This window comes from Protopterus annectens, chromosome 5.part0 (genome assembly GCF_019279795.1).
Source record: "Protopterus annectens isolate FY-2018-M chromosome 5.part0, PAN1.0, whole genome shotgun sequence".
NCBI classification, from domain to species: Eukaryota; Metazoa; Chordata; order Ceratodontiformes; family Protopteridae; genus Protopterus; species Protopterus annectens.
In genome coordinates, this window is record NC_056735.1 from 1,974,291,366 (window position 1) to 1,974,315,442 (window position 24,077).

Below are 24,077 nucleotides of genomic sequence, written 5' to 3' on the forward strand. Positions count from 1 at the left end.
TTTGTTCTAGATTTAACCAACGCACTATAAAGCGTCGGTACGATTTTGCCTTTCATTACTTCAGCCGAAGATTCAATTATACTATGCAGTCGGAGCAACCGACGACCGGAATTTCTAAAAAACGCAAGGATAAAGACAAGGACAGGCATCTTGAGGTCCAAAACCAAGGATGAGGCTTCTGCTAAGCTAGTCGTCGGTTCGCCGGTTCTCAGTGAGGCGCTTTCGCAGCCCCTGACGCCCGCTACCTCAGAGCCACAGGCCGCTTCCAGCTCCCACGTGGAGCCGACTGGGCCTCTGGAAACTCAAGGTATTGGATCCTCGGAAACTATTCCCTCAGATGGGTCTGGAGCCGCTGTGCAGACATCGGCTTCTGAGGATGTTTTCAGACCAACTCAGTTATATGTAAAGCCATCTTCAGCTTCCAAGCCAAAGACTAAAGCAGCTCTAATGACAAATAAACAAGTACAGCATTCTCCAGGACAGGCTTCCATGCCTAAAAAACAAATGCTCAAAATGGCCGAAGACCTTATTACTTTGATCAGGGGTTCCCATCCCCCTCCTGATAAGAGGCCTAGGCAAGAGACAGAATATGAATCTTCAGATCAGGTTTCCATTTCCTCTGATTCCTCCTCTGATCAGGAATACTCTCTTCCTCCCTATTAAGATTCTGATGCTGAAGAATCTATTCCTTCAGCTTCTCTTCCAGAAGATTTCTCCTTTGGGGAAACCCTGCATACCATGAGGGAGCACTTTCATTGGGAGAGCCAGGATTACTCAGAATCTGAGAAAAGGCTCAGAGATTTTCTTTTACTTCCTCAGCACAGGCCCCTTGCTATTCCCCTTGTTCTGGACATTGTAGATGATGTTTTTTCAGAGTCCGGCCTGTCTCCTGACTCTATACCTCCTGCACCGGTTAAGCCAGACAGATACTACAGGGTCCCAGATTCCCATCAATTTCTTTATAAAAACCCTGCTGCTGACCTAGAAACCATATCTCAGGATCCTAAGGGAGTCAAAGCTTCCACTGCAAAAAACCCTGTCCCCTCTGATTAGGGATTCAAGGGCACTGGACAGATGGGGGAAAAAAGTTTACACTTCTGCTACTCTGGCTGTAAGGGCCTTAAATTGTCAATTTCATATGCTTAAATATCAGCAATACCTAATGTCTCTATTAAAACAGAAAATGTTGACTAACTCTGAAAGTCCTGACAACAAGGAAATGCAGGATTTATTGCATGCAGCTGAACAAGTGGGAAAACATACTTTGCAATGTGGTTTTGATTCTTTGGAGGCCTCTTGTAGGGCCGCTGTAACAGGTTCTGTGATTAGGAGGCATGCTTGGTTAAAGGAACAGAATCTGCCTGATCATGTTAAAGCAAAATTATTAGATGCTCCATTACAGCATGATACTTTGTTTGGTGTTAAGGCAGAAGAGGTGTTGGAGAAAATGGAGGATAAAGCGAAATCTATGCAGACAGTTAAGGATTTCTTACAGGTACAGCCACCTAGATTTAGCAGGAACTGGCCTTCAAAAAATTGGTCCTTTCCAGTGTCAGACAGGCCACAAAGAGGCAGGTACAGACGCCCTATAGGGGCAGATCCCAGCCCCAAGGCTCATAGGGGTGCTTCTACCTCCAAAAGCGGAAAAGACAAATCTCAACCTTATAGGAAACAGTCCCAATGACTTTCCTCTACCAGTACCAAGCACTTACCTTTTACAAGCTCCCTTCGGGGGAAAACTGGCACTTTTTTCACAAAACTGGCACATGGTTACCCAGGACAAATGGGTCTTGAATATAGTGTCTCAGGGCTACAGGTACTACTTTCACACCCTGCCAAAGGCAAGAGGCATGCCAGACCTGCCACACAATCAGTGGACAGAGGTACAAAAGCAATTTCATCCCTCATGGACATCGGGGCCATTCAACAAGTACCACTACAGGAGCAGGGACAAGGATTTTACTCATGACTTTTCTTGGTACCCAGAAAGGACAAAGCCTGGAGACCAATACTGGACCTGTCTATTCTAAACACTTTTCTGGACGTTCCAAAATTAAAAATGTTGACTCTGCAGCAGCTTCTACCCATGCTGGGCAAGAAGGCTTGGCTTGTAACTTTGGACCTAAAAGAGGCATACCTGCATGTCCCAATCAGACAATCTTGCAGAAGATACCTCAGATTCATAGCTGGATCAATGCATTACCAGTTCTCGGCACTGCCCTTTGGCTTATCTACTGCGCTCAGGGTCTTCACAAAATGCCTGGCACCAGTAATTGCTTTTTGCTTTTGCAGACAGAGAGGAATTCAAATATATCCCTACTTGGATAACTGCCTCATTCAATCAGAGAACAAGGACATTTTACTAAGACATCTGGCGTTTGTAAAAAGATTACTAATTTGCCTAGGGTACACAGTAAACGAAAAGAAATCAAAACTAGTACCCTCTCAAGAGATGATATTCCTGGGTGCAAGCTTAAATACAACTGCCCAGATGGCTTATCTCACGCCAAACAAACAAAGGCAACTGACTTCTTACTTCGAAATGTTGGCAACAAAAACCCAGTTATCTGCAAGAAAAATTCTGCAGGCTTTGGGCTTCATGTCATCCTGCATTCTGTTAATTCAACATGCAAGACTGCATATGAGGAAACTACAATGGTATCTAAAAAGTGTTTGGACTCAACATTGCCACAGCCTGGAAAATCAATTACACTCATTCCCTGCCTGCAACAGGAGTTTCGATGGTGGGCTCAGGCCTGTCACCACAACAAGGGACAGCCTTTCACTTTACCCACTGCCAGGCCGACAATAACAACAGATGCATCAGATTATGCCTGGGGTGCCCACATGGCAGGAAAATGTATTCAGGGCACATGGCCCACAAGCCAAATGCATCTTCATATCAATTTAAAAGAAATGCTGGCTGTACAAAATGCACTGACAGCTTTCAAGGTTCTCCTTCATCCAGGACAACTGCTGATAAAGACGGACAATTCTACAGTCATGTGGTACATAAACAAGCAGGGAGGCACGCATTCCTACCCCCTTTGCAGACAAGCCATGATTTTGTGGAACACAGCACTGACTTATCAAGTACACTTGCAAGCTCAGTTCCTGCCAGGAAAGACAAATACTCTGGCAGACGAACTAAGCAGAAACCTCATGGATCCTCACGAGTGGAAACTAGATCCACAAATCTTCAGCATAATAACAAGGAAATGGGGAAGCCCAGACATAGATCTATTTGCCTCCCCTCACAACTGCCAACTACAGAGATTCTGCACAAGGACTTATCACAAGCTAGCATGGAAAGTGGATGCTCTATCATTCAGCTGGAAAAACCTTACAGTATATGCCTTTACTCCACTACCTCTCCTCCCCAAGGTACTACTAAACGTCAGACAAGAGAAGCCAAAAATGATCCTGATTGCCCCAGACTGGCCACGCCAGCACTGGTACCCAGTCCTAACGAGCTTGTCTCAAGACCCAGCCTGGACATTGCCTCAAATTCCTCATTTACTGACCCAACAGAACAATCAGATGTTGCACAGCCAACTCAAAACCCTAAATCTGGCTGCATGGCAGATAATATAAACATTCAGAACACACCTCTCTCCAAAGCAGTTATGGATGTTATTCTGGAGGCCAGGAGGCCCAGCACCAGAAAATCATATGCAGAAAAGTGGAAGAGATTCTGTGCTTGGAACCAGGCACAAGGAATTGACATGCTTGTACCAAATATTCCTCAGATTTTACAATACTTAACTGAGATGTGGGACAAAGGCCTGTCCTTTTCATTGATTAAAATTCATGCCTCTCTCATTTCAGCTCATTACAATACGGACCCACCTATTTTTTCACATCCACTACTAAGGCAGTATCTCAGAGGGGCCAAAAACATAAGACCCTCCAAGAAGAGCACCAATACCTGCATGGGACCTCAATTTTGTCTTGGAAAAACTCATACTGCCTCCTTTTGAGCCAGCTGATACAGCTGAGATAAAATACTTATCATGGAAAACAGCTCTGCTCTTAACAATAACTTCAGCAAGAAGAGTCTCAGAGTTACCGGCACTAATGGCGGTTGAACCTTTTATAATTTTCCATCCAGACAGGGTTTCTCTGAGGACAAACCCAACATTTTTGCCTAAGGTAGTGTCCATTGTGGCTCTTAATCAAACAATTAATTTGCCTATCTTTTATCCGAACCCACAGAATAAGGGGGAGAAACTTCTACATTCTTTGGACATACACAGACAGCTACACTTCTACTTGGACAAAACTAAAGCTTTCAGAAAATCTGAGCAACTCTTAGTGGCATATGCTACAGGATCTCAAGGAAAAGCAATCTCAAAGCAAACAATTTCTAAATGGATAGCCCACTGCATTCATTTCTGCTATTCTCAACATGGCAAATCAATGCCTAAGGGCATCAGGCCACACTTAACCAGAGTAGCAGCTACTTCAGCAGCCTTCCTCAGAGGAGTACCAACTAAGGACATTTTGGAGGCTGCAACTTTGACTTCAGTGCACTCTTTTACAAAGCACTACCACTTACCTCTTTACTCTAAATCCAGAGCAGGCTTTGCCACTGCAGTTCTGCAGGGCCTCATAGCCACTCTTAATTCTATTTAGGCCCAGCCACCCAACCTCAGCTTTGGGATTCAACCCTAGATTAATGACTGCAACAGTGAAACACGATGAACATAATACAGTTGTGTACCTACCATAAATGTAGATGTTCGAGTGTATTCACTGTTGCAGTCCAGGTTACCCACCCACCATCCCCCTTTTCGTTGCTGGGACTTATCTGCACTTCTCTGTACTACACAACTTATGTGGTGTATTTGCTTGTAGATGAAGAATATGTTTTATTTTAGTGCATGCTTTTTTATTGGTATACTTTTTTAGCCTACCCTTCTGGGAGCACCTGACATCTGGGGCAAGAAAAACTGAAGAAAATGGCGTTGGCTGCATCTTTTATACCCCTGGCGCACTGACGTCAGGGAAGAGGTGACAGGAACCGACGCTGGACCAGGATTTTGGAATTCAGGCCAACTGCGGGTAGCCTGCCAGCAGGATAACCCACGAGTAATGACTGCAACAGTGAATACACTCGAACATCTACATTTATGGTAGGTACACAACTGTACTTTTCTAGTCTCTTTGCAAACATCTTTGCAAGGTATTTGGTCTCTAAAGCAAACAATGAAATCAGTTGATGGTTACTTGGATTTAATATATTCTTATTTGACTTTAGGGTCAAAAGACATTAACTGTCATTGAGTATCCTTGGAAGTGACATGCAGTTTCTGCTTTTTCAGACAGAGTATCTTTATTTATTTATTATTTTTACACTTAACACGATATGTGCCCAGGTCCAAAGTTTCTTTTTCTGGCATGACCCAGGCTATAAGACAATGCAAGACATAGTTTACAAATGTTAGATATGGTAGCTTAACATATGTTGTTTAGAACAGCTGTGGAACATCTTCAGAAGAGTTGCAGAACAAGTAACTAGACTGCCCTCCCATTTCACTGTTTCCTTGCTTAGAAAAGCCACATGCTATGATGTTATGCGATACTGTTATACTAGTAAACTAATATTAATATTTGAGGCTTTCCAAATAGTTTTTCTCTGACTTATTTTGTTATGTAATAATAGCCATAGCTTTAGATCTTTTTATAAGTCTTTTGGCCAGTAACTTTGGGGATTTTCTCTGACTTATTTTGTTATGTAATAATAGCCATAGCTTTAGATATTTTTATAAGTCTTTTGGCCAGTAACCTTGGGGAATTTAAACATTTTACCTTAAAATGGATGCAGTTATTTACTCCTCAATTCCCTCTAATTTAATTGACCTTGCCATTTGTGTAGTATTTTGAATCTATCAGTTTAAAAACATATCAGTGCACTTTTCTTGTTTATATAATATCCCTAACCTTATTAAATCTATCTGAATTTCTTCAAGAATGCTGTGGTTGTTAGTTTTCTTTAACTTATAAGTTCTTATAGCTCAGACTGTTTCTTTTTCTGTAAAAACTTAAATTTTCTTGAAATTGGCCTGCATTACCCATAATTCTGTACCAGTAGCAATACATTTCAATCTTTTTTATCGTACTGACTTTAATTAAAAGTGGACTGAGCATCCTCACACATGAACCTCATTCTCAAGCAAAATCTGTCAACTTTAAATTTAATTGATTATGTTTAGACCCTACTTTTTCTTCATGCAGCTGACCCTGTCACCTGTTTATATAGCTTGAATTTCACTGACAGGAAAAAGAGCTAACCCTTGCTTTTCTGTGGTTCAAGAAAGTGGGCACCACCAGAAAAGACTCCTGTCATAAACCAGATGGAGTATAGGCAGTGCTGCTTGCATTTTCTAGTCTATTCGTACAGCACTCTGTCTTTTGATACCTAAACAAACAAGTATTAAGTCCTAAGAATCATGAGTCTTATCTGGTCAGACTTTCCAAGGAACGAGCACTGCAAAGTATGACTTCTTCAGCACACAGAAGGGGTTCATTTTTATTTTTGCCTAATGTGTAGCAGGGCAGGGGGAGTTGCTGGTGGACATTTTCAGATTGTCATTTGAAGGGAGTTTCTATATACCTTCCCATATTTCCATGTCATTTTAATTCTATTCAGAAAATTTCTTAAAGCAAATACTCGCCTTGTTTTTCTTTTGGTGGCCAAGAAAGGCTTGGTTTCATGCTGTCAGATCTCTGATGAGACAGGAAACCTTTTCAATGCAAGCTGAAGAAGTCCCCTTACAGAAAAGCTACATCTTGTTCCACTTTAGGACATGGCTGTCTGTTTAGAGCCCTTGATCCATCCTGCTGGACCTTCCATTATAGGATTTGGATTGATTGAAGTCTCCTGGAAGCCTTCATATTCTGTTAAGTGGAATACGTTTTCCAATAAATGAAAGCAAGTGCTCCAAATAGCGTACACAGGATTTATTTGTCCGCTTTCGTAAAACACTTCATCAGAATGAAATACAAAAGTAAAAAACACACATTAAATACACTCATTAATTGAATAATTGACTAATTGAACAGCAGTACTCAATAAAAATTTTTTCAAACAAAAAAAGAAAGTACTTTCTGCTTATCAGTAATATACAAGTTGCGATGTTTTAAAAAACATTTTAAATTAATACATTCATTCAACCCTGGTGACCTATCTGATTTTAACTTAATTTGCCAGATTGCTTCCCTTTGTTCAAGATAACATTTAAAATCCCCTCCCCTAGGATCAACTGGACATACTTCTAACACTGTAAACAAAAATTTCTTAAAAGAAGAGCAATTAATTGAATGCTTATATAAAGCGTTGGTACAATCCCTGGACTTAATAGCATAAATGTGTTCCTTGATACGGGTGCTAAGTTTCCTAGTAGTCATCCCTACATAAAATGCAGGGCACCCGGAACAGAAGGAAATGTAAACATTTTTCGTATTGCAGTTAACTAAACCAGGTACCTCAATAGTATATTCAATAGTATCGACAGCTATATAGGGACTAACCAAAATAAACCTACAGGCAGTGCATTGGTGGCAACAGTGCATGCCTTTTTTATTAGATGCAATACTTCTAACTGTATTTTTATTGTTTTCCAAGATTTTTTTAAGATTATATTCATTCCGAAACACAAATTTCGGTTTGTCACCCAAAACTTTGTATATTTCAGAATTACCCTTAATAACTTTCCAATTGTTTATCAAAATAGAAGAGAAGTGAAAACTGTCACTGCTCATCTCAAAAGAACAAATTAAATTGGAACCATTCAAACCAACAGATTTTTCAGAAATAGGTCCAAAAATACCACTAAGTGAAGAACATAAAATAGCAGGAAAATCTGTGAAACGTCTATCGTGAACTTCATTGGCTGTTCTTTCCAAAAAAGTAATATCATATCCTCTCTTAGAAAACAGTTCGATGATGAAATTAAATTCACTGAACAAATCACAATCTCTAGTGGTCATGCGACATGCCCGTATAAATTGGCCCTTAGGAATGTTTTTGATCATATATCTAGGATGCCCGCTAGAAAAATGTAAATAACCATTGGTGAATGTCTCTTTACGATGAATTTTGCTTTGAAATTGACAACTAGTAGAATCCCACCAAAGGTGAATGTCCAAAAAGTTAATAGCTGAACCAACATCACCCTTTGTAAAATTCAAAAAACTAGAAAGTGAATTCACCTCAACAATAAATTGATCAACGGTATCGGGTCCCCCCTCTATAATAAACACTAAGTCAATAAACCTGCAAAAAAATTTTACTTGAAACTTCTGTTTTAATAAAGGCATGACTTCAAACTCCCACCAGGCCATAACAGTGTTAGCATAAGCTGGGACGGCTGGGGAACCCATTGCCACCCCTCTTTTTTGTTTGTAATATTTTTCTCCAAACAAAAAGAAATTATTATGTAATACTATTTCAATAAACAAACAAATAGTATTAATAGTGGAAGTGGAAAAACATTGTTTTTCACATAAAAAACTACGAACTGCTTCCACTCCATCGTCATGAGGGATGCAGGTGTAAAGAGACACAACATCGATGGTAAAAATGATGTGTTTGTTAACATCAAAAGAAAAAGTTTCAGAAAAAGTTCGTAACTTACTTAAAAAATGCCAAGAATCCCTAATATAGGATTGCTGATCCGTCAGTAAAGGTCCTAACATAGAATCAATAACTAAAGCAACCCCTTCAGTAACTGAGTGGGGGGAGGAAACAATGGGCCTAAAAGGAGGATCGAAAACATTTTTGTGTGTTTTCGGTATTCCAAAAATTACACCAATCTTAGGCTCTGTGATGACACAAAAATCATACCAAAAGTAATGTCCCCAGACATTAAACAATCATATAAATAAGAATGTATCATTCTAAACTGACGCTGTATAAAATGTAAAGAAACTAACTCATATTCTAAGACATTGTCCAACAATTTCAACATGCAAGTTTCATATTTTTCTTGACTCATGATAACAATATTGGCACCTTTATCACTTTTCATAAACCTGAATTGATTAGTTAATTTTTGTAATTCAAACAAGGCAGATTTTTCATGAACAGTCAAATTATGGTGAATGCGACTATTCTTACTAGATAAATGATCACTAACATCTTGAATACATTGTTCCTGAAAAACCTTTAAAGTATGATGTAAAGTAGGATTGTAAGATGAAGGCTTAATAAGAAACTTATCATTTTCATGTATGTTGTGCATCAAATAAGATAAATTAAGTTTTCTAGTAAATTTCATAATATCTATTACCGTTCTACTGTAATTGCCCCTATGTGATGGTACAAAATTTAGACCTAATTTCAAAACTTTAAGTTGCACGTCAGAAAAAACATAATCTGACAGATTAATGATATTAAATAAGTCTAAATCTTCTGTTAGATTTCGTCCCCTGAGGACGTCGACCCCAAAAAAGTCTGGCTGCGTGTTAGTTCAGTCTTTTTGTAGTGGTTTCCCTGATTTTTCTTAGAAACACCGGTTGAAACAGAGTCAGATGGAATACTAAAAGACTTGCTGTCACCAACAGCCTCTTTGTCTGCTGCATCCGTGACCAAACAGTTATCAGGCGCATTGTTGTCAATAACAATCCGTTCAGTCGGATTGTTAACAGTAGATGAAGCCACTGTACCTGAATTGTCTGTTTTTTTACCCCTATTAAGTGGTCCAACAAGTTGCCCGTTAGAATACTTATGTTTAGAAAGCAGAACTTCTTTACCAGTTACATTTGAACCGGTAACTGTACTGTAAGACCGTTTGTAAAAAGAAGAGCCGCCTTTACCTTTAAATGCGGCATCTTTAGTATGAGTGGCAAAATGGTCAAAAGCAGTTTTATTCCTAAACAAAGTTAAGTCACGAGAAATTTTCTGCTGTTTACGAACAGTAACATCATTCGAATGCTGTTCTAGATCACGAGAAAACTGATGCATCAAACTATTGAAATTATGTTTTTACTTTTGTATTTCATTCTGATGAAGTGTTTTACGAAAGCGGACAAATAAATCCTGTGTACGCTATTTGGAGCACTTGCTTTCATTTATTGATTCTACCTCTGTGGCATTCTTTTATTTACTTGGTTGCTTTCAGTGTTTTTCTTCGTTGGAATACGTTTTCCATTTGGGAAAGAGAGAGATACTATGCCACCCATTTACTCAGCATGCAGGTTATTCTGACCTAGTTCAGGCATGTGCGAGTTGGGCCTCCGTTATTCAGTAGGCGTAGTATATTTTTCAAGCATTTCTGCCTATCATGATCTTGTAGATTGCAGGGCAAAACACCAGATGATCATTTACTGTTCACCATGAAGGCTTATGATAGGAATTTAAAAGGTGAATTTCAAAATTGCAAGGTTGTCTTTCTCAAGTTGAGTTTGCATATTCAGAGGCATGGCATTAATCTCATAAAGATTTGGTGGCTGTCTCTACTACTACACAGGATCTCAGAGCTACAGCTTACTTTTCTTCCTGAAATTGGTGTCAGCTATCCTTAAACCAGTCCATTCATCTCTCTGCTTTCTTTCTAGAAACCAAGTGGAAAAAGGTACTTCATACTATGGTCATGTATGACCAGCAAAAGTTCCATTTCATGCAGATGTGTGAGCTCCAGAAGACAAAATAGCATTTTGTCTCCTTTTTTTTCTAGGGATAAGGGCTTGGCAGTTGTTGAGCAAAGCATTACTATGCAGGTTGCTAATTGCACTGCAAATTATCATCATGCAGGTCACCAAAATGTAATAGACAAAGACAGTTTGAAAGAATGGGATGGCAAGGCTATTTCCATTGATGGCTTCAGATCTGTTTTTACTGAAGACATTGTGCCATGACCATTTGTTCTTTGATTTGCATTTTCAGCAATCATTATTGTTTGGATATTGTCTTCAGGAGTGAGCTCTCTCCACCTTCACATTTTGGACATCCTCTGGCACCTGCCTTCCTGGAGATTTTAGTACAGTTTAGGATTCTTTTCACTCATATTCCCATTACACTAGATCCCCAGTAGTAGATATGTACTCTCATAGCAGTTTATTTAAGGAGGAGCCCTTCATAGCAGATGCAAATTACTATTCTACATTTCACTGTGTCCAGATCGCCCCTCTATCAGTTAGCTATTTTTGGAATCCCCTGTATGTTAGGCAACTATGTATTTATATGTTCATGTGTGGTGTGCTTTCCTTTGTTTTCTTGATTTTACTGAGTATGCATGCGTAATGGTTGGGTGGACAGTGGATGCAGGGATATGGCAATATGTTTTGACTAGTCTTTGATATTATTGCATGTTCCTGCAAGAGGCATGCATGCACAGCTGATCATGGAAGTTGAAGGGAAAAATAAACAAACTAAAGGCAACTTAGTGTAGTATCCTAGTTGTACAGCCACAAAAGATTCCCTTTCAGGTAAACCGATGTAGTATGACTAAAAATATGTTTCTTTTGGAATTTCATGACTATCTTCTGAAGGATATATCTTGCATTCCCACTGTCTTTACTTTGCTACATTTTTCTGAAGTTTTGCACTTGGTTAGATCTTTCAAGTCTCTCACTGCTTTTGTCAGTTTTCTGTCATGATACTTACTCCCCCTCCCTTATGAAGTTAGAGAAGTGATAGTGGGTTTCAAGGTGTAAATAGGTATGAGAGAATACAGTGCATTTCAGGGACTGCCATTTAATATTCTGTTGCGTAGAATAAAGTATTGTTGGCATGGTATGTCCCAAGTAATTTGAGGGTCTTGCCATTCATATTGGTTATGTCTGTTTGCTAATTCAGGAACCATGTTCATCACAGTGTGCATGTTTTAAAAATAATGTATTTTTTTTTTCTTTTCTTGACAAGTTTATGATAAATTTAAATGTGAGAAAAATATTTTAAATTGGACGCACAAAGCTATTTTTGCCTTATTTGTTTAATTTAAATTATATTCTCACATTTAAGCTTCTTAATCAAGAACCTGAACTAAATGGCACAATTTTTGTACTGTAATTAATCTACATTGAAATAGTGATGTGTTTTTTTGGGGGGGCAGGCTGTATTGTGGAAGCAGTTATCGCTTTGTAAGTAAATCACCTTGGAAATAACACCCGGTATCATTTCTTTTAGAGGATTTTCTGACTTAGCATGTACAAATGTGTATTTCCCTGCAGAGCTTAATTAAGTGTTTTCATAGTATTCCTCCAGGGAAGATTTTGTTACTTACACTGTTTATCTTAAATACAGGTCCAAACTATAGATTGCACAAGTTACAGATGAGACGCGCACAATTTTATTATTGCTAACAAATGTAAACAAATGAATGCAAATATTGCGTAACAAATTTGATATCGTTTAGATGGTCACATCATTTTGAAGTCTCAGAAAGTAGGTCACTTGTGACTTTAGAAGAACCTTGTATTTGAGCAAGTTAGCTAGAAAATATTGGCTGGTTTATGTGGTAGCCACTGAGGTGCCACTGTACTGTGTTGTCACATATTATAACACTGTGGTTTTTTACTTGATTGTAGGAAGTGGTTCAGGAGACAGGTACTGGTGAGTTGTTTTCATGTGGTTAAAGCAAGGTGAGGTACACTTTTTTGGCAGTTAACACTTAATGTTACTACTACTGTGTCTGTTTTATACTTTTGTTTACACAGCTGCGGAAAGGACATTGAGCTGATGAAAATTAGATTTTAATTTTTCATTCTAAACAACTCTATGAATGTGTTTTCTATGTTGTGCTACTTTTCAGGGAAACTAATTCCATGGTTGAAGAGTTTATGTTACTTGCTAATGTCTCAGTTGCAGAAAAGATTTATGAGGAATTTTCAGAATGTGCACTGCTCAGGAAACATCCTGCTCCTCCTCCATCAAATTACGACATCCTTATAAAGGCAGCAGCATCTTGGGTAAGTTTTTGTTTGTTTGTTAAGACTGCAACATCGTAATATGAAGGTTAGAAACTGGATAGGCAAATTAGCTGATTTATAAACATGATCATATTACTCTAAATAATGTATGTGAATGTGTAAAGCTTGGTGCTCATCTTAATGTATCTGTTTTTCCCTTGTGCCTGTGAATGCATTTATTTCAGCTTGACCTAAAATGCATGATGTATGTTGAGATTGTGTGGCTGCTTTTGTGGCTGTCTTATTTAACATTAAGTCAAAGCATAGTTTGCATCATCAAGTTTAAATAATTTCGTCTCAGACGCTTGATTCCCTGAGTGTAGGCCCCATGCTTATGGCTGGTGGTTGATGAAGCTTCTTAGTTGCAGTTTGTCACAGCTAAACTTTATTAAACTTTTACGTCACCTGCACTGCTTGCCTTTCAGCAGCAATGATGTAAAGATGTATAAATTAATATTATGTTACACTCGGTTAGGTTGTACTATGAATAGGCAGTACCATTCTTTGTAAAAGTGATGTTAATTCAGAAGCCTTTGCTAATGCATTTTCTCTTTCAGGTGATTAACGGCATTAGTATTATCCAAATTACTTTTGTTGTGTTTTGTGTTTAGTTTGTTGCATATATTATACATGTATTTTCTAGAACCTAGGATGCATTTCCTGCACTGATGTAAACCATTGGTTATATACCATTCCTTGCATGTCTTCTCCTGTGCAGCATTCATTTTAAAATGTCAGTTATAGTCTTAATCATGAATATGAATTTAAAATGGTGGTCAGTTTTGCTAATGTCACATTGAGACTGGTGTTACCACAAGTTACAGGTGACACCCTGCTTATGGAGTAAATTTGTTGTAAGTTTATTTGCTAAGCCAAATTATACGACTGATTATTATTGTTATTGTTGTGGTGACAGGAGGAATGAAGCTTGCAGAAGTCTTTTAGTAAAACATACAGAAAATCTGTATTATGCTAAGCTAAATGCAATTATTCTGTGTGAAATCGGTGGTTGTTGCCTCCAGCAAATCTAGCAGCACATTAAACATGCAGAATGTGTAAAAAAAAGAGAGATAAAAAGAGAAAACAAAGTAAGAATCTACATATGTTCTTCATGGGTCACGTCTGTAGTCATTACTTAACAGTGATCTCTGCCACGGCCAGATACTGATGTCCAACCACACTTTGAGAGCTGAGAAACCTTCCCCCATAGGTGAGTTGATGCCATCTTCCCTCAGTATCACCTGGTATACATGGTTTGGATCTACATACAACATCTTTAGTTCTTTCTTGCCTTACAAGGGTTCACTTCAACAGTGGATCTCAATCTGTATTGGTCCGGGTTGTAATTAAAAGCTTAAAGAGATAAGTGCTCCACTGGGGACTTGATTTTTTTCCCTTGCTTAATCATATGTACTGCCTTGAATTGGTATTTATGTTTAGCAGAAGGTCAAATGTGGACATAGGTCATGGAGGAGGATAGGGTGTGTTTGCTCTCCTAAAAGTTACCAAATCAGTTGGGAAGCACCAGATTCTCTGCAGACGAATGTCTTCCATACCCAATCTATTTTTTGTCTGTTGTAATATTTTCCAGGGGTTTTATCGAAAAACAAAAACATTAAGAGAAGGCAGGAAGGCCACCAGATGTACAAAGTCAGGCAGAGGCTCATGACATAATTGAAGTCTTTTTTCATGTTGGTGAGTTTGCAGAAGCAGAACGGTATGGATGTTCAACCTAAAAATAAGCTGTATTGCAGGGAGAAAGAAAAAAGGGAGACCCTGAAACTTTTCAAATCCAGCTGGGACCCTAAGGTCTGAGGGTGCCAACTCCATGGAGGGATTCTGTCATTTCCTGGCCTTTGACACCTGCTACTATCCCTGACTTCACCCCTTGGGAGATCATCACACTTGTGGTCCTTAGCACATCCTGCTGGACCAAAGACCAGGCCTTGCTGTCCAACATCTGCCTTAAAACACTATGTGATTGTCAGGCAAGGAAAAGGAGATATCCCTTTAGGTACTGATAAGGAAGGCATCATTGCTTTAAAATCAGAGTCCAGGGATGCCCCCCCCCCCAAGTTCTCAAATCCCTAGTGAGCCCACCCTCTTTAGACATGGCATTTATAGCCAAGGTGTGACCCTTTTTCTTAGACAACTGCTTTTGGGTGGGTCTGTCCTCTATAACCTCCAGCCAGACTCTCTCCCAGGACTGGTGCTATTTGGTTCTGGTTTCTTTCAGTTTTTCTATAGTCTGCATCCAGATTCAGAGCAGCCTTCTGTCTCTCTCCCTCTCTCTCTATGAGGAGGAGAAAAGTCTCCCCACCAAGAAACTTGTACTCATCTGATTTAGAAGACAAGAAGGAACTGGACTTGTAGGTTGCAGCTCCCCATCTTCTGTGGAGTTTGGCACAAATAGTGAGGGCACTAAGAACAGAGTGCCCTGTGCTTCTCCACCAGAGGACTTGTAATTTGGGGTACTTCTCTTAGCCATAAGAGAATGCTTCAGATGTCAGTCTCAGGAGGGCTTTGACTCCCAGAGACACTGGGACTTTCTAATTCTAGCCCTCCACCCAAGACAGTGGCTGTCTCTCTCCAGTAAAGCAAATCCTTTTAGATGTTTCCTTAACAGTATTTTTGTAGTTAGATTCCCATCTCCGTACTCCCAAGAGACCTGACAGATTGTAAGATTTCAAGGGCTATATAGATTTGTATAGAAGAGCCCCTTTGTAGATCAAGGCACAATATCTCTCTAAGCTGCCAATAGATATTAGCTGCCTCCAGGGCAGGATTTTCTTCACAGTGGTAGTGAGAGCAAATTACTGGATTGCTTTAGCAAGACTGCATGCAACAACTGTGGTCTTCAGAACTTTGAATGGTCAGATCCACATATTGAAAGGAAAACGGGAGCATATCATCATATAGTGCCAAGGGTGTTGTGTGGAAAATGCAGAATAAAATCCTGAGGGCAGATATGATCGGCCAAGTCAAGACTATTTTGCATTTGGGAAATATGCAATAAAATGTGTGTATGGTATTGTAGGTGTAGTGGCCGAGTACACATTACCTGTTTAAGGATGTGAAGAATCAGCTCTTTAATATGCCCCTTAGATAAGGAGTTGCACTTCAAATACTGTCTTGCATTGTGCTTAAAGCTGGAGGATATGGAGAAACCTGTTGAGTCAAACACATTTCACCCTCATTTTTATGTACAGTAGAAATGATCCCTCAAAACAGGAACCTTACAAGCAGGGGCAGAAAAAATGTTAATAGTCAAAAGTTAGAAAGGCCACACAGATCCAAAGATGGCAACAGGAGGATAGAGAGGGAGATCTGGATGCGGTCAGTGCTCTGTCCGCTGCAGGGACTAGCTGTGACAATATTCGTTTCCTCTCCTCTCAAACCCAGCTCTCCATCTGAACCTGTAACCCCCATTTTCCCATGAAAAAGGGACTGGCTACTTTTGAGATGCCTGTATACTAAGCAGTGGCTTAATTTCAGCTCTCCTTGTGTTGGAAAAAGACATTGAAACTTATTTGGGTTATATTCAATCACTGGCTAATAATTACATTGCCATGGATCCCAACAAAGAAAAGAACCTGAAAAAAAATCAACAAAAAAAGGTGAAGATAAAACTCTGGCTGTGAAGAATCCTGCAACTGTTCAGTAAAAGGCAGTTCACATTTCAGCTTTGGTAAAGGGCGATGGCTTCCTGTGATTTACAGGAAAAAAACAATTCAAATATTCTCATAGGTGTGTAAAATAAATGAAACATTGAAGCAATATATTAACTTGGCAGATGGGTGGAAAAATAGAAGAAGCTTTAGCTATTCAGATGAGATGAACTGATAAAACTGCAAACATCAGAGGTTGAAATGAATAAAAGGCTGGCTAAGCATGAAGCTTCTCAAGAAGAGCTGTTTAAAGTAAAAGGTAGAGTTAAAAGTCAGAGCTTGCAGTGAGAACCTGCAATTTTCTGTTGCACCAGAGAATCTGAAAGGAAGAGACTGTATTAATTTTATGAAAGTACAAATAAGCAACTGGACTAATGTTAAATAGTAGGATTTCATAATTGAAAGGGCGCACTTTGTGTATTCTCCAAACTTCTCTGTGAGAAAGCAGCCAAGACCTGTACTGGTAAAGATGCAATCATACGAGCCAAAAGAGTTGATCCTGACAAAACGGTGGCACAAAGAAAGGTATTAAAAATTGGGGACAACATTGTGTTTGTGGAAAATTGTTATTCACTTACACCAGACTGAAGAGAAGCAAGTTTATTCCAGCAATCAATCAATGTAGAGAAGAAGGTGTGAGTTTCAAGCTGCTGTATCCAGATGTCTTTGGAATGTTTGTTCCTTGATATAGAACAGGCTAAGGAGGAAGTAAAAAAAAGTTTGTTCAACAAAAAGTGAGTCAGCAGGTACTGCCATTAAAACCTTTTCCGGTGTTCCAAAAAAAAAAAAAAAAAAAACAGCACATAAGTTGACTAAGAAGAATTTTGAGTAACTTGAACCAGAGTCTGGTGACTGGAGATGGATATGATCAGGAAGAAGACCACTGACATTAGTGAATAAATGAAAGACTGTAAATGACCAGTCACATTTGTGAAGTATGGTTTTGCAAGAAAAAGTGTCAGAGAGAGACTGGAATTTGGTTGACTTTAAGCTTATGGTGGACTGTAAAGTATACACACCACATTGTCATTAATATTTAGAAGAACACTCAAGGAAAAACTTTAAGTAAAAAAAATAGTAGTTAATCTGTAAAAAGATTTCATTATGTAAATTGCATGTTATATTGTAAAGTAGGTTTGTATAGTGTGCAGTCAGGAGTATTTTAAATGTGGGAGAGGGGATTTTTTCAGTGACTGCTGCATATGTTAAAAATCACTTTTTCTTGTAAGATATATAGACTTTTCAGTGCATCATGATGAAGGCCAGACAAAAGCATGTTTGTTAATATAATGTGATCTTGGGCTGCAGGGATGGGGGTGAGGTGTAAAAGTCTACTGGTTTTATTATATGCAAAGTTAAGGTAATAATTTTCCATGTTTTTACAAGAGTGGATGTTTGGATTGATGTCCTTTGCTTAAGCTATGGACATTTTCTAAACAAATAGGCACAAAAGATAAGACAGAATGATGAAAGACATTGAAATGCTGAGTTTCTTGAATCTGCAGAGTTATTAGCTTGTTTTTCCATTTTCAAGTGCTGTTGGAGGGATATATGAAGTATGCTGCTGAAGGCAGATGGCCCAGAGATATCTGTGCATTGTGCTCTAAATGAAATGTACAAAGATTCCTTCAAAGTTGGATATTTTTTCATTGTTGACAAGCTGTCTGCAGGTGTAAGCAGTTAATCTTGGGAGTTCTGTGCACTCTTTGCTGAGAGAAATGCAAGATTTAAAGGTGCAGTAGCAAACAAGTCAGTGAAAAATGAGGTCTAAAATTGGGGGAACTGAATCAAAAATAGTAACTACCCAACATCCTTAGTAATTTAATAGAACAATGTACAATTTATTTCTATTTAAAGGTAGCCAGTGCAGTTTCTAAGTGTGGATACAAACTGTAATATGCACTTTATTGTGATTAAACTTAATTTTAGATTAATGCCTGTGGGTGCAGCCATCAGTTTGGGGCAGTTGCCCCTTTCTAGATGGTTAAACTTTGTTTAAGATGTACATAGTTTTGTGTGATTATTCTGTGTTAATAGGGGATAGGGAGTTGTTTGAGGGTTTTCATTACAGCAAAAAACAACTATATAAAAGAGCCTGCCTGTTATGTGTAATAGGGATGAGCTCCAGCTTTCACTCGTAATTGCTACTCTGTATTATTTTGAAAATGTGAATGGGCTTATAGGTATAGACAGAAGGCAAAGATTACTGAACTATATTAAGAAATGTAGGTTGCAAATAGTGTTGTCGAAGACTCATTTGGATAAAAATGAGCATGTGAGTTTGACAAAGAGAGGATTTCAGGATGGATGGCAGAATATCAGGGACAAAAGAAAAGTGGAGTCATACTAACTGCTAGAGGATCTCCAGTAGTGATAGAAGAGGAAAATAAAGATAATGGAAAGTTTATGGTAGTAGAGGAGAAGGGAGGAGGATTGTGATCACATGTATTTATACTCTACAAAAAACTGCTGTTATGGAGATTTAAAAAAATATGGGGAGGAATAATCAGCTTTCAGCAGGGAGTATTAAATATAGGTGGGGACTGGAACTTCATTTGCAATAGTGAGAATGTTTTAGGAGGACCCAGAAGGGAAATATAGCAAAAGAGGATAGATTTCTGAAGAAATCTGACAGTCTGATATGGAGGATGTCAATTCAGTAGTATGAAGTCAGAAGTTATATTTTATTCCTCAAGTTATAATAACTAAGCTAGAGTGGATAGTAATGCAAGGGGATGCTCATTTAATAGAAAGAATTGACACATATCCAAGAACTATTTCAGATCATTCACCAATAAAAACAAAGATAAAAATCAAGGGAAATGAAGTAAAAATGAGACACTAGTGTTTTCATACTTACCTGTTAAAAAGAGAAGAATTTAAGGAATTGGGTAGTGTAAGTTATTTGAGAGTTATTAGGGAAAATAGAAATTTATTCTGAAGGGATAGCTACTGAATTGGATAAAATGAAAATGGAGTTTAAAAAATTGGGTAGAAGTAAGAGATATATGGTTAAGTAATAGTAGAAACTATTTAGAGGGCTGAGGTTAAAGTATTGCATAATAAGGGGAATCACTCAGAACAAGAAGAAAAGTAACTGCAGAGTGCTAAAGAGAAAATAAGGGAGTATTTGGATACTGCACACAAGTGTAGTAATATTGTTAAGCAACTTGATAACCCCAGAGCACACAAATTTTAAATAATGACTTGCGCAACAAAAAGTGAAAAGGTTTGTCACCCGATTTAGGCAGCCTATAACAAGAAAAATAATCAGAGATCCTATTGAGGTTTTAGAGAGATTTCAGAAATTTTATGAACATCTTTATTAAGCAGAGGAATATGGAAACCAAGAAAAAGCACAAATGCGAATATTTGTGGAAGACCTAGTTATTCCAAGGTTAGAGGAAGATATGAAGCTCAGCAGCTAATAGTTAAGAAAAGAATGGAGACACTTATGGTCAGGCTACAAGGAATTCTCCAGGAATAGATGGTATTCCTTTGGAAGTTTTGAAATTAGTAGGGAACAAAGTGTGAAAGATCTAGAAGAGTTTAATAATATTTTAAAAGGAGAGGAATCACCAGCATTTTGGAAGAAAACATTGGTGTCTGTATTGCCCAAAGAGGGTAAAGACCCATGAGACCCAGCTTCATGGTATACCCATTTCAATTTTTAACCCTGATTATAAAGTGTTAGTGTATAATAGCTAAGAGAATAGTAAAGGTGTTGTCAAACTGACAAGATATGGATCAGTATGGTTTTGTGAAAGGGCGGCTAACTTTGACAGCGTTATTAGAACAGTGGTGGTCTAGAGGGAAGCAGAATGTAAGAGACTACCTCTGTTGTTAGTGAGGCATGATGCAGAAAAAGCATTCAGTTGGGTAAGGGTAATGAAATCATTTTCATTTCTTGATAAAATAAGAAGGTTAATTGATTTATGAGATGGCTGCAACTGATCAACACCATAACCTCAGCTCTCAGAGTGTGAAAAAGAAACTGAGAAAAAGGAGTGCTGTTGAAGTTTGTAAAATTTCTTTCCTGGCTAGTAAATACACTGTCTCCATGTCGGCAAGGAAGAACTTTGGAAAACCTGAAAAAAATAAGCCAGCAAAGGTGAAAAGAAAACACTGTCTGAGAAGGATTCTGTGTCTGTTCAGGAAAAAAGCAGTTCAGGCATCAGCTTTGATTCAAGAGATGGTTTCCAGTGATTTAGATGAAAAAATAAATAAATCAAATATACGTTAGAGGTGATCAAAATAAATGAAACATTGAATGAATATATAAATTCAAATAATAAAAAGATGGACAAAATGGAAAGAAACTTTGACCAGCCATTCAGATGAACTGATGAAACTGCAAAAAACAGAGGTTTGCTTGAAAAAAAATCTGGCTAAATATGAGGTTTCTCAAGAAAAACTGTTTTAAAAAATAGAGTTAAAAGAGCATGGTGAGGAAAACATGCGGTTTTCTGTTGTGCCAGGGAGACTGAAGGAACAGACTGTAGTAATTTTATGAAAGCAGAAATAAGCAACTGGACTGGTGTTCCACAACAGAGTTTGTTAATTGAAAGGGCACATCGAGTGTATGCTCCAAACTTGGCCGTAAGAAAGTAGCCAATACCTGTATTAGTAAAGATGCAATCATACCAGCAAAAAGAGTTGATCCTGTCAAAATTGTGGCAGAAGGGCAAATTCCAGCTGTCTTCAAAGGTTTTTTTTTCCCTGTAGGATCAGTCACTGTTTTGATGCAGAACAGGTTATGGAGGAAATAAAAATAGTTGATCCAACAAAAAAGTGAGTCAGCAACCAGAAGAGACTCTGCTTCTCATTCTTCTGAAGGTAAGGTGCATAGAGATACTTTGCCAGTGAAACCTTTTCCAGTGTTCCGAAGGAAAATGCTTGAGAGAACAGAAAAAATGCACATGAGTTGACTAGAAGAATAAGCAGTCCCTTGACTTTAACCAGAGTCTGGTGTTGGGAGATGGAGATGAAATGAAGAAGACCAGCAGCTCTGAAATTAGTGAATAAACTGTAGTGAAATATGGTTTAGCAAGAAAAAGTACTGTGGATGGACTGTGAAGCATTTACCCCACAGTATGTCATTAATGTTTAGAATGACACAAAAAAGGAGAAAACTAACTGTAAGTAAAGTAAATTTTTTTTGTTCTTATTAGTATTTGTATAAAAACCTGTGGTGGTGGTGCTGCGGTAGCGTGGTCGCCTCACAGTACGACGCTGTCCGGTTTGATTCTCAGCTAGAGCGTCTTCTGCATGGAGACATGCGTGAATGGTCGTACCTTCGTTGAAGGTTGTGCATCAGGGCTGGTAACTCGGCACGTAAAAATCAACTACCAATCATTAGCGGACCGGAGTTCTGCTGTGGAGACCCCTAACCGGGAAAAGCCGAAAGACACAATTAATATTTGTATAAAACATTTCATGATGTAAACTGTATGTTATATATATATATATATATATATATATATGTATGTATGTATGTATAGTACAACAGTATTATGTAGTGTGTAGTCAAAGGTACATTAAACATAGGGGTGTCTTTTAATTGACTGCTGTATGTATATTAAGTATATTAATGTAAACAAATGCTGTTTACTTTGTAAGAAATACAGGTCTTACATTATAAAGAGAAAAAAGGCTGGTTATAAGCAAATTTAATGCTCATATGCTGTGATTTTGGTCTGCTGGGTTGGAGGTGCTGTTTAAAAGTGCACTGATTATATTAAACGTATAATTAGGATATTTTCTCTCTTTATTTTGCAAGGGTAAATATCTAGCTTATTACCTTTGGCTTAAGCTGTAAACAGGTGTTTTTTCTAAGCATATAGGCTGTAAAACGAGACAAAATAATGAAAGATATGAAAATGCTAAGCTTCTTACAACTGCAAAGATGTCCGCTTGCTTGTTTTCCACTGCCAAATGTTCAGTGGAGTTGAGATGTCTGCAGTTGAGGGCAGCTGTGCATTCATTTCCAAGTGAAATTTGCAAAGAGAGTGCAGAGTACATTTCAATGGTAACAAACTGTTTGCTGGTGCAAGCAGTTAATCTTGAGAATTCTGAGTATTTTTTTGTTGAGGGAAATGCAAAATTTAAAGGTGAAAGGAAATTGTGGGAAGTGAATACAAGGTAATAATCTCCCTAGCAGCTTTAAAAATAGAATAGTATATAATTTCATTTTATTTAAATATAGCCAGTGCACTTTTTTTCTTAGGGCTAAAAGTTAAAGTTTTCTGAAAGCGTGCAAGCTGTTTTTCATATCTGGGAGGGGAAGAGAGGTAAGAAAAGAATAGACAGCAATTAGTATAAGTGGGACAAAGGCTGTAGCATGCGCTTTAGCATAAGTAAACATAATTTTAAGTTGGATAATGCCTGTAGGTGCAGCAGTAAGTTTGGGGCACCTGTTCTTTTCTGGAAGGTTAAACTTCATGTTTTGAAGATAGACCAACCACAGAGAACTATGTACAAGTTAATAGGGGGTGGGGATGTTTTGTATTTAGTTTTTTGTTTGAGGGTTTTCATTAAAACCAAAAGTCCTGAAAAATGTGACACGTTCAAATTAAGATAAGAAACAACTGTACAAAATATCAGCCTGCCAAACAGAGTGTGTGTGTGTGTATATATATATATATATATATATATATATATATATATATATATATATATATATAAAACATAAAAGCTGAAAATGCACATTCAAAAAAACTGACGTGTATAATAGGTGGGAACAGTAGCTCTTTGTCATGATGGCTGTGTTGTCCATATTATCCTGGAGCATGAATGGCTTTAAAGGTGTAGATAAATAGGAAAGAGTATTGAATTACGCAAATAAATGCAGATTGCAAATAGCAATGCTGTAGCAGACTTGTTTGGAAAGAAATGAGCATGTGAATTTAACAGAGAGGATTTCAGAATGGTTATTCAGCAGAATATCAGGGACAGAGGAAAAAAGGGAGTAATTACATTAATTACTAGAGGGGCACCAATAGTGATAGATGAGGAAAAAAGACAAAAAAAATTAGTTTTGTGGTAGTAAGGGGCTGTTGGCAAGGAAGCAGGATTATTTTCACACAGACAAGCACTTTCATTCCTCAGTGGAAACTTCATCAGATCTGATGAACTTTACATTGAGGAACAAAAGTGCTTGTCTGTGTGAAAATAAACTTTGAATTGTTCTGTTTCATCGCCTTTTTTATCTTGAGGATTTTTGCAGAGGATTAATATTACTTGTTATTTTGGATTGTGCTACTGGTTGCTTCAACCTGAGGACTGTTCCATTTGGAAACAGGTGTTTTGTTCTTCTGGTTTGTCATAAATTAAAACAAACCATACTGACACAGTTATTGTTGCAGACATTATACATCACCTATAATCTATCCAGCTACTGTCAGTCAAACATTACATAGCTCATTCAAATCCTGCTTTCTTTTAAACCCCATTCCTCATCTGCATGCATCATTCCCACAATCTCCATTACTCTCCATG

At 38.1% G+C, this 24,077-nt stretch overlaps 1 protein-coding gene across 1 annotated transcript in view; it reads left to right on the top strand.

Moving 5' to 3' along the window:
• The window catches only part of DIS3 (DIS3 homolog, exosome endoribonuclease and 3'-5' exoribonuclease), a 1,475,941-nt gene that overhangs the window by 1,031,143 nt on the left and 420,721 nt on the right, over positions 1-24,077 (top strand). Inside the window, exon 15 of the mRNA XM_044072053.1 lies at positions 12,756-12,912. Within this exon, the coding sequence (XP_043927988.1) occupies positions 12,756-12,912 (157 nt within the window). The remainder of the gene's footprint in view (positions 1-12,755; positions 12,913-24,077) is intronic.